A 12,559-nucleotide genomic window follows, 5' to 3' on the forward strand; every position below is an offset into this window, starting at 1 on the left:
TATGAAATCTCTTTAATTTTACCCAAATTATATTTCAATTTCCCTATTCTGTTTCTGGAATCTATTTGGTTTAATTTAATTTTATAATAAAACAAGTGTCTAATTTAACAACATGCAAATGAACAATGTTAGCATTACTATTTAGGGTTGACTGATAAATCAGTACCAGTCATATTTTATATTTAACTGTACATGCTAATTAATGCATACCAGGGCTCCAGACTGCGACCAAATATCAATTTTTTTTTCTGCCGCACTGAAAATCCTGCTACTCATTTGAATTGCGCAGCACGGATCATTTAACAGCTGGCAAACAAACTTGTCTGAGCTCAGAACAGCTTTAAGCTGCATTCACACTAGCAGTGACAGCGATGCATTTCACCAGGGGCTGGCGTTGAGGTTGCTAGTGGGCGTTCTCACTATTGGTTGCCTTGACAGCAAATCGGGTTTCTTGAAATTATATACAAAATTTTGGAGCAAAAGACTAAATATAATATAAATTAAAATTAAATACATACATACAAATAAAATTTAATACGAAACAGAGCCTTTTCTGGACATCCTCCATCTGTCGCCAACGCCAACTGTTGCACTTGCCACCAGAAATCGCCAGTTCTCCGTTAAAAATAATGTGAATTTGTTGCTTTGTCGCTTGTAGTGTGAACAGGGCATTACTCAGGAACCATAGTTGATTTCACAACACTATTTTAGCACAGTGCTGCAAGATCTAGTGACAGCCTTTGAACTCAGCCGCAGAATGAATATTAAACTTACTCACTGCGAGATTTACTGAGAAGCATTCAAATCCAGCAAAGAATTCTGTTATAAACCGATCAAACAGCGCTGATGTAGAGAACCAGAAGTAATAATGCTTACTGTAACCATGGTGTTATGGCAGAAATAGTCGAATGTTATAATATTATTAATAAATTAATTAATTTCAGTGTTTGTACAGGCTTTTGAGAGAGAAATTCAAGCAATTTTCAATGACTTACAAGCATTTCACACAACTGTTTCCAGCACTTAAAAGCTCCTAAATGATCCTATTTGAATGTTATTTTGAATGGGATGATCAAACTGTGGTGAACAAATGCTTATGTAAAATAAAAAAAAATACAACAAATTACCACTATCCAACGAGGATACAAAGGAGAGCGGAGGACGCAGAAGATCCAGCAGCATAACACTTTATTTTCTTCAGAACATAGGAACACACACGTATCGCATGGAGATGACATTTAAGACCCGACAGAGACAAACTGAACCGACTAAAACTAGTGGTAATACAATGCTTTTTTAAAGATTATTATTTGGTGTATTTGGTGTAATAGAATATGTTGACATGCTTTAATGTTCAAAAAACACATTATTTTTTCAAATACTGTACTTTATTGTAGGTCCTCTATGCCTCTATGCTCTATAACGCAGTATGCTCTGATTGGCCAACTGACCCAGTGCATTGTGATTGGCCGAACACCGCAAGCACTTGTTTGAAAAATAATATAAAACGAGTAATTATCTGGCTCGGCTCGGTGTTCATCTTCAGTTCTCTCTTCACAGCAGTTCAGTCAGTGTACTGTTTGAGTAAATGAATTACTCCGGGATATTGGTTTGTTTGAACTCAAAGGGAGTGTCAGCCACATTAAAAAAGTTAACAGCTTTCAAAGTAACAGCAAGTCATTTGTGGATTAATGCTTATTGGAGACGTGAACCGTTTAAAACGATTCAGTTCAATTTGGTGACCAATCAAATGATTCATTCGCGAACTGGATATGACAAACTGCTTTGTTTTGAACTCTCTCACAACAGACACGGAAGATAAGACAATGCTGAATAAAGTCATAGTTTTTGCTATTTTTAGATGCTTCAAAATATTCTAACTGACCCTCTGATGTCACATGGACTACTTTGATGATGTTTTTCTTACCTGTCTGGACAGTGGACAGTATACCATACACACAGTTTCAAATCAACTCGGACTAAATCTAAAATATCTTAAACTGTGTTCCGAAGATAAATGGAGGTCTTACTGGTTTGGAAGAACATGAGGGTTAGTTATTCATGACCTAATTTTCAATTTTGGGTGAACCAACCCTTTAAGACCCGACAGACTGAACCGACTAGAGCTTAAGTACACAGGGAAAAGAGGATAATTAACTAGACACACTTGGAACAAATTATCATAATTTACCATGGGGGAAAACACAAGACAGGAACAGAGTCTGACAATTGTCTTATCAGTCATTAATTTATACTTTTTCCTTTAAATTTTGAAATTATAAAATAACAATTATAAAATCACTATTATAGAATATCAAATCAAGAAATCAGATTTTGTAGCTTTGCTCTTTTCTTGTTGTTGTTTATGAAGTAAAAAATGTCACAAAGTGCTTTGAAAAACAAACTTTTCTTCAATTTGCAACTAAATCACACATAATCACTGAATTTGTTGGTCAGATTCATATAAAACTATAGAATAATAATGATACATTTAATAAGAGTAAAATATATATTTATATATATTTATTTTACATAAAAGGTGTGCCATTACATTTTCTGCTTGTGCTCCTAAAATTTTTCAGTCAGGGGCTACAGTGCTTCTAGTAAAAAATAGTAAGTATGGAGCCCTGCATAATTTGTTTAGACAAAATAGCTTCACATTTTAATATTGGTTATTTGTTTGTTATAGACATTTAGAATTTCCCCTGAATACATTTTTTTTTCATATAATTTAATCACAGTCTTTTGCATTATAAAGTTTTACTATGCTATATTGTTATACTATAACTGTTTATTTATTGGGATTCATTTAATTTAAAACTTCTCTGTGAAATTCTTATTCTACTATTTTTCTGTCTGTGTTTTTCACAGAAATCACAGTCCCCAAAGTGACAAAATTTTGAAAGACAGAAAATCATTGTACGTGTGTGTTATTGAACATTCTAAAGCAATGTAACGGCCAATGAGAGCAAATGTTGATAGCTCTGCTGTGGAACTTATTTAGATGTAGCTTCTGAGACCTTATGGATTAAGAATAGACAAGCATACAATGCTTAAAGTACAAGCGACCAGCATGTGTGCACAAGGCCCACCAGCAAATACGAGACAGCTGTTAGAAAAGCCAAGCAGAATTACCTCAGACATACAATGAATTAATATGGATAAAAACAGTTTTACAGACGTCTCATTTCCTCCATTTACACTCCATTTTATGACTGATATTCCACTTACTAACTCTCCAGTGAATAAGTTTATCTAATCTGAGAGACAGATTCACCATGTACAGTCATAAACATGTTTGAAACCACCACATCAATAAATCAATGACTCAAAATAAACCATCAATTTTCTTAAACGGATGTCAAACTAGGAACAAATGGTTACCTGGAACAAGGCCCAATGCTAAATTATCACTTCACTGAGAGTACATTGTAAGAAGCCAGACCTTGCTATTATCTTGAAAAGAAAAAAAAAGAAGAATGGAATGAGGCATAATAGCAAAAGCCCTCTGAACCAGCATAATGTTGACTAATCATCTACTACTATTCAGTGGCAATCAGTTACACTTAGTGTGATAGTTGTGAGAAGAAGCAAGAAAATGATTCTTGGCACGACTGACTGTGAGTGACTGAACATCTCTTGAGGGATAATAAAGAGAACCACATCATAAACCTTTTAGACCTGGCGTCCATTATTATGAATGTGCATGTGACTCTGCTTTAGATCTTGTCGATGAAAAGTTGTATGTTTAACAGACATTCATATTTTTATTTTAGAAAAATAAAGCACACGGAAGACAGACATAATGGCACTTTAGACAAAGTGCAAAAATAATGGTCCTTTAAAACTTTCTTATATTAACAGGCATCTCAAAACAGTTTGATAGATTTAGGCCATCCTTAAAAATATTCTTGTTTGCCGTAACCCGACCGACCCTGTCAATTTAGGAGAGACTCAAATTGAATTTTATTTTTGCTTTTAGTCCGACCGACTTGCCGGTAGTAAATTTGCGTTAAGAAAATTTTTTTTACTCTTCAAGCAACTAATACAAAAGCAATAAAATAATATTAATTATATTTTAGTGAGTATTCTAAATATATAAATTGCCTAAGCCTACATACAAACGAAGGCTACGTTCTTTCTTTAAAAAAAAACCCTGTGACGTCATCTATGTTTACACGGTTTTGCTTCTTCTCATACTCTCATTCCCTGTCAGAATCAACGGTTCACGCTTGGTAATGATGGCTGCGGCTGCAGTAAACAAAATGTTCGCGGTCACTGTTCAAAGTCAGATGGGTTCGGGCACCATAATACATCTAAAAAATTAATTAAAACAGCTCGACACCGCTTTAACTTAACTTAAGTCCTGAAAAAACTGTGCCCAGATCTTTTCCCATCCCTTCTCCCGTCTAGTCTAAAACCTTGACCGTGTCGACCGTCACTTTATATTCAAATATCTATTGCATGAATTGATTGGACAAACCAACACAAGTTTGGAAAACGATAATAGGAAATTGATTTTAACGACCTTCTTTCTGAGCGCCTCCAGGGTTTTTTTTTTTTTTTGTGCATCCAATTTTTTTTTTTTTTTTGAACACGCGTCACACAGCAAATGCAGCTTCGGACACACACGCATAACAGCAAATAATACTTCTGCACAATGTTGCTCTTTTTACAACAGAAATGTGAATTCTGCTGGTATTCAGACAGTCTCATGCATACAGATACAGATTCAGGCTAGAATCGCCTATGCAGTTTTTTGTTGTTGTTAAAATGTCTAATCGTAAACACAGCCTGCACATTCTTATTCTACTATACTATAAACACAGCCTGTTGAAGCCTGCAGTAAATGTTTTGCATTGTTATGGTGGTCCACTCTGCTTATTGTTTTTTGAGAATGTTGCACTCCTGTTTGTCATTGTGCATGAAACTTCATGCCAATAAATCATCAGAAATATTGGTCTTTACCAATATATTGAATCTTTACATTCATCCTGCCTGTTGTCCGTGGATTTACCTATATTTGTTGTTATTTGCCGTATAAAATGTATTTAGGCATGCAAAATTGATTTTTAAATCGATTCAATGAACACTCGTCTCTCAAATGAAACAGGATTTTTTTCACAAAAGTGACAAACCAAGAAAGCAAAGTAAATGGTCTCTCATTTGTAGGTTGCATTGAAGACCCAGCCAGTGACGTCACAATATGCTAATTTGTTTAAATCCATTCCTACGTAATCACCATCACCAAAAATATATAGACCTACCTACCGACCCTTTTTATTTTTAAATTTACTATTACTACAAACCAAAATATTTTTAAGGATGGACTTATTGTAAAATTAAACTGATTTGTATGTATAAGTCCTATTTCAGCTGTAGCTTTGGCAACTTTGGCCATTAAGTATTCTTTTTTGATTTTTGAAAAATTTAAATCTAAAGGAAACAATCCACACTCCTGAACACAGTTTGCAGCATACAAAGCTTTGTGGTCTTTTACTGTGTTGTTGTGAACAGACAATCAGTGCCATCTCTTTAAATATATATTACATACTTTGTTTTCCATGCTTTGCTTTTTGAAAAATCAATGTTTGATTAATTGCAAAAACCTAGTCTTTGCTGAGCTAAAGGATGATGGTGTCTAAATTAAGGACCACAAACAACATCATATCAGCATCTCTCTTTCACCTGATTATGTTCTTGTTCAACTTTTTGATGTATTAGAAAGCAGTAATATTGTCTGTAAAATGACGGACAACAAAGTGAGCTCATATAAGAAGCATAATGTGTTATAAAGAATACATTAATAATGTGAACCAGATATGTGTGGACAAACAGTCTGCCTTCATTGCCTTTGAATGCTGCTAGTATATGGCCATAAGAAATACTTGAGACACTTTCTATTTTTCAATATTTGCCCTGAATCCCCAGACTAGACAGTGTTCGGCTGTGTCTGCCCATAGTGCTGTTTGTCAGACTGGCTATAGCCACTGTGACAAATCACCAGCAGGCAGCCTTGTTAAAACACTGATGTGGTTTAATGGGTGATGTCCGAGACTTGGGTACATCTGATGAGCTCTCAGCAGACATTAGTGACCAGCCATATCCACTAGAGCGATCACATTTCTGGCTGAAGTTTGCCTGTTTTGTATTTCTCTTTCACATAGTGAAAAGTAATTTCTAAACAAAATCTAGACTACGCAGTCTTTTTGGTTCAACGCTGCCTAAATTGTTACAAACATTTCATCTAAAAGTTGTCGGCATTCAGATACAGTAGGAGGCTGGCCTGAATCCACAAAGCCCAAAACAGCAACTTAATTCAGCTACCAAAGTGCCTGCAACAAACTGAAGAGAAAAACGAGCCTTCTTATGTATTTTCAACCTCAGCCAAGCTCACCCATCCATGAAAATCCCATCTCAGGGAGAGAGGAGGTGAAGACCTGTGAGCACACACACACATTCACTCGCACACAGCAGACAGTAAAGGACACGCCACCAGATCCTCACTAAAGCCCTTTATCCTTATCATAACTACTCCCACAATTACTCACATGAGTGGTTTACCTGTTTCCGCCAAGCCGTGCTGCATTTTTACTGTCCTAGTGATACGAAATCCTCTAGGCACCAAACATTAACTGGGCCGCTACAGACAGGCACACACAGCAGTTACATCATGCTGGAGTATGAGAATGTGAGATGCAATACTTAAAGTGTAGACAGATACACAGGGCGGCATGCTCACATATATACACAGACCGTCTGAAATAATATCAACATGACTGCAAACAGCCGCTTCTGCCATTTACTTTACATCTCTGGGCATGTTCATTAAAATCTTTGAGCTTTGAAATGGCAAGGACTCACTCAATGGCATAATGAGCAGACAGCATAACAAGAAGATGAGGCTGATTTAACTCCACTTACAAATTTACACAAAAAATGAACAGGCTTAATTACACAGATCAACTAAGTGTTCAGAGGTGCCAAGAGAGAAGATATACTGCCTATTAAACATGAGAACAGAGCCACTTCTAGGGTAACCAGAGCTCCATATAACACACAAAGCTGTATTAACATGCACATGATCCCACAACAAATGCTTTATGCTTAAAGTCCAACATAAAATATGCATGTTTTATACTCTAAGGGGAAATGTGTCTAGTAGTGTTGACAAATCCTTTCAACAAATAGTAGAGCTCTGTCTTGCTGCACTATTGGATGGATGTTTTTTTTTCAAAGTCAACGCTAGCATTTAAAGCACAGGGGCTGCATACACACTGCAGATAAATTTGTTGTCAGCTCACCTTTTAGTGCTTAAATCTGTTCTGCACACACAGAGTTCAGTCATTTATGGGATTGACAACCACATTCTACAACAGAATTAAGTTCCAAAAAATGTAGGTAGTGACAACCGCATTTACAAAAATCCTATGCAGTGCATAAAGAATTTTACTAAACAACTATTTATTAATGACGTATTTTAAAATGTATCACAGTTGTGTCTCTCTTCCGTATGTGCCATATTTAAATGCAACTGTCACTGCTGAAGCTTAACAGTGTGTACATAACCAAGGTGTGCCAGATTTTACCCACCCACTGTCACTTTCAGTTACTAACAACACATCTGATATCGACAGCGTACCCCCATCAAAGCACTGAATCATCACAGAAAGCCCCAACATGAAGTCCCAAGGGAGGAGAGGACGACAAATGAAATCAAGAAGTAAATAAATGAATCGATGGATGAATAATAGATTAGGCAGCAAGTGGCCCCTTCGAGCAATGCCACGAATGCAATATTAATAAGCAGCTCTTACTGTTCGTCTCTGTGTCATCACTGACACTCTTAGGAGGAGCATGGGCCGAATAACACACAGCTGATCTGTACATTCGATCCGGATTACGGATTTTCTTCAGTCCTTCAGGAAGCAAAGAGAGAGTGGAGAAGAAAAAAAAGAATTCTGGGAAAAGTACACATTCCCGGATGTACAGCTTTGATTTAATTTTTATTTCCCCCATGCACATAGCAGGAACTTTTACCAGGGTCAGCAGTGTGGCATCTGCCGAACCCCAGTCTCCCTCCCATCAGCAAGCCCATGCATCCCAAATGTGTCCATCTCCATGCTGAAGAACACCTCTCCCAAACAATATGCACCATTCGGCCTCCAAGTTCAGTATACCTATTTGCTTCTCCCCCTTTTTTTTTTTTTTTTTTTATCAAGCGCATTCAGGGGTGCATTTAAAGGAATTACTTTGGCCTAAGGTGCTGCCTTGTGGGGAGAAAATGCAGTTTCATTTGCAGGCAGGGGTATGGACGAGGAATGTAAAAGCACCCCTTGTAACTTCAGATCGCATGCACATTTTCATTAACTATAAAAAAAGTGTCATAGATGGCTCCAGCTGTTAATGGCTAAAAGTGTTACACTGCCAAGAGAGAAAACAATCTATCTAGACCACTGTATATACAGTAGTAACTCCAATGTTAACTGGTTTGTTCAAAATCACCTGTTTTGTGTTTGCCTGTGTTTCTTTTATTTTTTTTACTTTTCACCTCAGTCTTGCTGATAAATCTGTAGGTGCTGAAATAAACAGTCAAGAAACTGCCCCTAACAGGTAGCAATGAGGGCAGCAATCAAATTCATTGTGGTCCCAGGGCTGTTTGGTGAGGCTCAATTTTAGTAAGCTACACCAATCGATGAACTTAATGTGTGTTTCTGAGTGAGGCAGGTAAGAAAGGATCGAGACAAGTTGAAAGGATCTGTTATGACTCCCCAGGAAGAAGTGGCATCTCCATCTATCTCTGTCATTCACTAATTTATTTAAAAAATTAAAAATCTCAAAGCATATTTTCAGGAAAAGAAAAATGACTATGCAGATATCTTTAAAAGTAAATTTTCTATATAATACCTCGATATGTTACAACTCCCTCTTTGAAGAGCTTGTATCCTTCCTGCTTCTACTAATAGTCAGTTGTTGTGATAAACAGGACCCTAGTCTCTGAATGAACCACCAAATTCAAATAAACATGTGTAAAAATATGGGGCACCAACATAAAAAAAAATAATAATCTGTTATCATTTACTTATATTTGTGTTTCACAGAAGAAAGGAAGTCAGGTTTGGAACTTAATGAAAGTGAGATTTGATAGTTTTTGGGTTAACTATGCTTGTAAATGTACAGTTCCTTCGCACATCTCAATCCACAGTCGCTACCTTCCATAGGTACAGTCCCATTTCCTGGCAATCTAAAATATGAGCTAGGTCATATCACGAGACAGAAGAACTCTATGGGGTGTGTGAGACATTAACCATGTTTTCATAGCAGCCTCCAGCTAAGAACAGCCTGTCCTTATGTGCAAAAAACCCTGCCAAATAATAAGGCCCTGGAGAACTGTGCTCTATGCAAACATTTTAAATGCTTCAAGGACAAAAGGTTAAAATACAGGCAACAATCAGTGCTAAAATGAATGGTGTGCACCACGTATAATGGCAAACTACATGCTGAAAGTGAACAGGCCTAGAAAGTAAATATAACACACTGCTGGCTATATGGGACTCTGAATTTAGTTGTAGCCATTCGGTGCAGAGCACTCTATACTACTATGGAGGTATGGAACACTAGCTCCTCCCCCATACATTGACCTGACAAGCATGACAAAAATAACCAAGCCTGTTCTGCAATGGGAGACACAAGTCGGGGTTTCTAAAAAGCTCTTGGCTACTGATATGCATTGGCAGGAAGCAGGCCAGTCTGACACATGTTTCAAAGCTTGTTGTGTTTGTTTGCATCTGAATTGCACACACAGACATGCAGAGATAGACAAACACATGCACACACCCACAATCACACACATTCACACACAATGAAAGATCTAGTTTAGTTAGTTAGCCTCAGTGCTGTTTTGAAAACAAACGTAGATTTAAATGTATGGTAATGCTTGTATTCTTAGCTGACACGGGGTTAAAATATATAAATAGTGAACATTTAGGAAGCTCAATACCACCCCCTTGTGGATTCCTATATGTTCGGATCCCTGTGTTTGTCTGGAGTCATGTTTTAATACCAGTTTATATTAGGATAATGTATTCTATGTATAGTTTATCAAAATGCATAATTTACTACACAAGAGTGAGGTTTTATTATCAAATTTATCTTTCACCTTCTACTAGGCTATTCACCATCATAAAAATTGACAATTCATCATCACACCATGATTTATCAACCTGTTTTGCTGTCTTTAAAGGTTCCCTAGAGGCTAGATTGTTAACTATCAAAAACGATTTATAGACTGATTTTTTTTTTTTTTAGCCAAATGTTTTTTTGTTTTTTGTTTTTTATATGTTATCACGATTTCCCCAAATAAAGTTTATTTTAACTCAATGTCGCCACCTTGTGGTTAATAAACCCTTATTTGCTTTGATCTCACACTGCCGGTGAATTACAAACAAAAAAATCCTCGCAACTAATGACGACTTGCCAAACACTCGCTGTGTATACGTTTTATATTCAAGTAAATCTGTCATATGAGCTGGTGGCAGCTTGACACAACTGTTCAAAATGTAATTCTGGTCAAAGAGATTCAATAATACTAAAAAACAACTACGTCTGTTTAATAATTAAAAATCGTATTACAGACAAATTTAGCAGCGAAATACTTTGGACATGCATTGCGATGCAACTGTATTAACGTTAGAGTGAAACCAACTCGTTGCCTTATTCATTCAAGAGACAAATCTGAAAAGTATTCGAAACACTGTTAAAGAGAAATTGTTATGTTGCCTATAATCTTCAATAACACCTCTTTTTTCTTCCTGGTATAAGAATAACATTTCATTTTGCGTTATGGTCGCCACATTATATTTTCGGTTATACAAGAATCTAGTTCCGAGATGTAAACTGCTGTTTATGTATATCTGACGTAAAGGGGGCAAATTGGTATAGAAGAATGTGTCCTTGAAGCAAATTTCTAAGTGAAATAGCTTTCATCATACATTACAAAACCGCAAAAAAGAAGGTCAGTTGGAGTCCATGGACGCGTGAAAGTGACCGAGAGGTAAAAAATCTACTATTAAACAAGCTTACCAGCAGTATGTTTGTGACTCTTGGCTGTAAGGTAGTTTTAGGTCAAACTGCAGTCTCCAGAACTCTATCCCAGCCAACTCAGAAACAATTTACGCAACCGAGGAAGCTTGGTAAATCGAAAAAAGAAGTTAGAAATCGACAGTCGTTGCGGCTCACAAGTTTTGCTTTGAGTGCGACCGTTAGGCTGAAGGAAACGGAGAGCGAGACGGATTTTTTAAATTTTCAGAGGCGCTCGCGCTTTTGCTCCGGATTGTTTTTAAATATGTGTGATGCACATTGCTGGCTAGCTACCGATGCTGGCTGGCTAGGGGGATGTGATGTGATGTCTCCGTGCTGGAATAACGAGTGTGTGAGGATAAACACAGAGGCTTTACAGTCCCAAAAGCTCCTCGGTTCTCAACTGGCGACTCTTTCCTGTCTGACTTCAAATTTTTCCCCTCGCACACTCTTGTCGTACAAGTAAAAAAATATGACCGATGTTTCTGACTTACCTTCCGGCTTGTTTTCGGCAGCCATTTCCCCTCCGCGCGCCACATCCTCCTCCTCCTCTTCACGAGCGTTGGGTACCACGCGCGTTCACGCCGAGGACAGCAGCACGAGAAGCAGGGACTGGCGAGGCAGAGGCGAGTCCAACCGGAGCGCATTCATTGGCTGTCGAACTATGACTGACCAAGTTGTTCTTAAATGGCTTGCGAGAGCAAAGCAAATATCCTCCCCTTCAAAGTGTCTACGAAAACCATTGGGTAAAGCGTCATGTGTAGATACACCTTAAGAAGACCCGAACCAATCCAAAGTGAGCGCTCTTTAGATGCTCGCGTGCAAATGAAAAGACGAAGCAAATGTTTCAAGGTACCAAATTCAACGCAGAAAACGTATTTTTCTGAGCTTTTTGCGCTGACATTTTATTCGTAAACAATCCACGTACAAATAACCTGTTTATTTAAACGTTAAGTACAAATCATGGCCTTTACCCATTTTATTGTATAGCTCTGCTACCAATGCAGTGTAATAATTTTTACTGTTCAGACTGAAAACTTTCGACCACGTTGAGTTGAATTTGCAATTAATTAAATCGAGTTGAAAGCTCATAAAATCACGTAAAATGGCAGAAAATAATTGTGACACATTCAATGGATGTTGTATGACAAATATGGAAACATTTTTTTTTTTTTTTACAAATTGTTGATTGCTATAAAGCCATCTGCGTTAAAGCGCAAACGCTGCCTTTTATGTTGTTAAAGCAATGTATGCCATTCGAGATGGATACATAGCAATCCATAGGTTAACCTTGAAGATGAAGCAACATTTGGGCTGAATGCGCTGAAGTGCTGCGCCATGGTGCTGAACGGACAGCTCCAGGTGGCAGCAGCGGTCTACTGTCACAGTGCGCTTTTACGAAAACTATAGCACCCCAGGCCTCCTAAATGTGCTATGGTTCATTGAAAGTATCCGAAAAGTATCATACACTGCTGAGCTT

At 37.4% G+C, this 12,559-nt stretch overlaps 1 protein-coding gene across 14 annotated transcripts in view; it reads right to left on the reverse strand.

Moving 5' to 3' along the window:
• The window catches only part of camta1a (calmodulin binding transcription activator 1a), a 352,256-nt gene extending 340,397 nt beyond the window's left edge, over window positions 1–11,859 (reverse strand). For 13 of the 14 annotated variants that reach the window (XM_052593210.1, XM_052593212.1, XM_052593208.1 and 10 more), the window contains exons 1-2: window positions 11,574–11,859; window positions 7,818–7,919 (exon numbers count right to left, since the gene is read on the reverse strand). In XM_052593210.1, coding sequence (XP_052449170.1) covers window positions 7,818–7,919; window positions 11,574–11,598 — 127 coding nt within the window. In that variant the 5' untranslated portion in view covers window positions 11,599–11,859. The remainder of the gene's footprint in view (window positions 1–7,817; window positions 7,920–11,573) is intronic. The other variant, XM_052593204.1, reaches the window with a different exon arrangement.
• Between the last annotated feature and the right edge of the window lie 700 nt (window positions 11,860–12,559).

The sequence above is a fragment of the Carassius gibelio genome, chromosome B23, assembly GCF_023724105.1.
Source record: "Carassius gibelio isolate Cgi1373 ecotype wild population from Czech Republic chromosome B23, carGib1.2-hapl.c, whole genome shotgun sequence".
In the NCBI taxonomy this organism is placed as follows: domain Eukaryota; kingdom Metazoa; phylum Chordata; class Actinopteri; order Cypriniformes; family Cyprinidae; genus Carassius; species Carassius gibelio.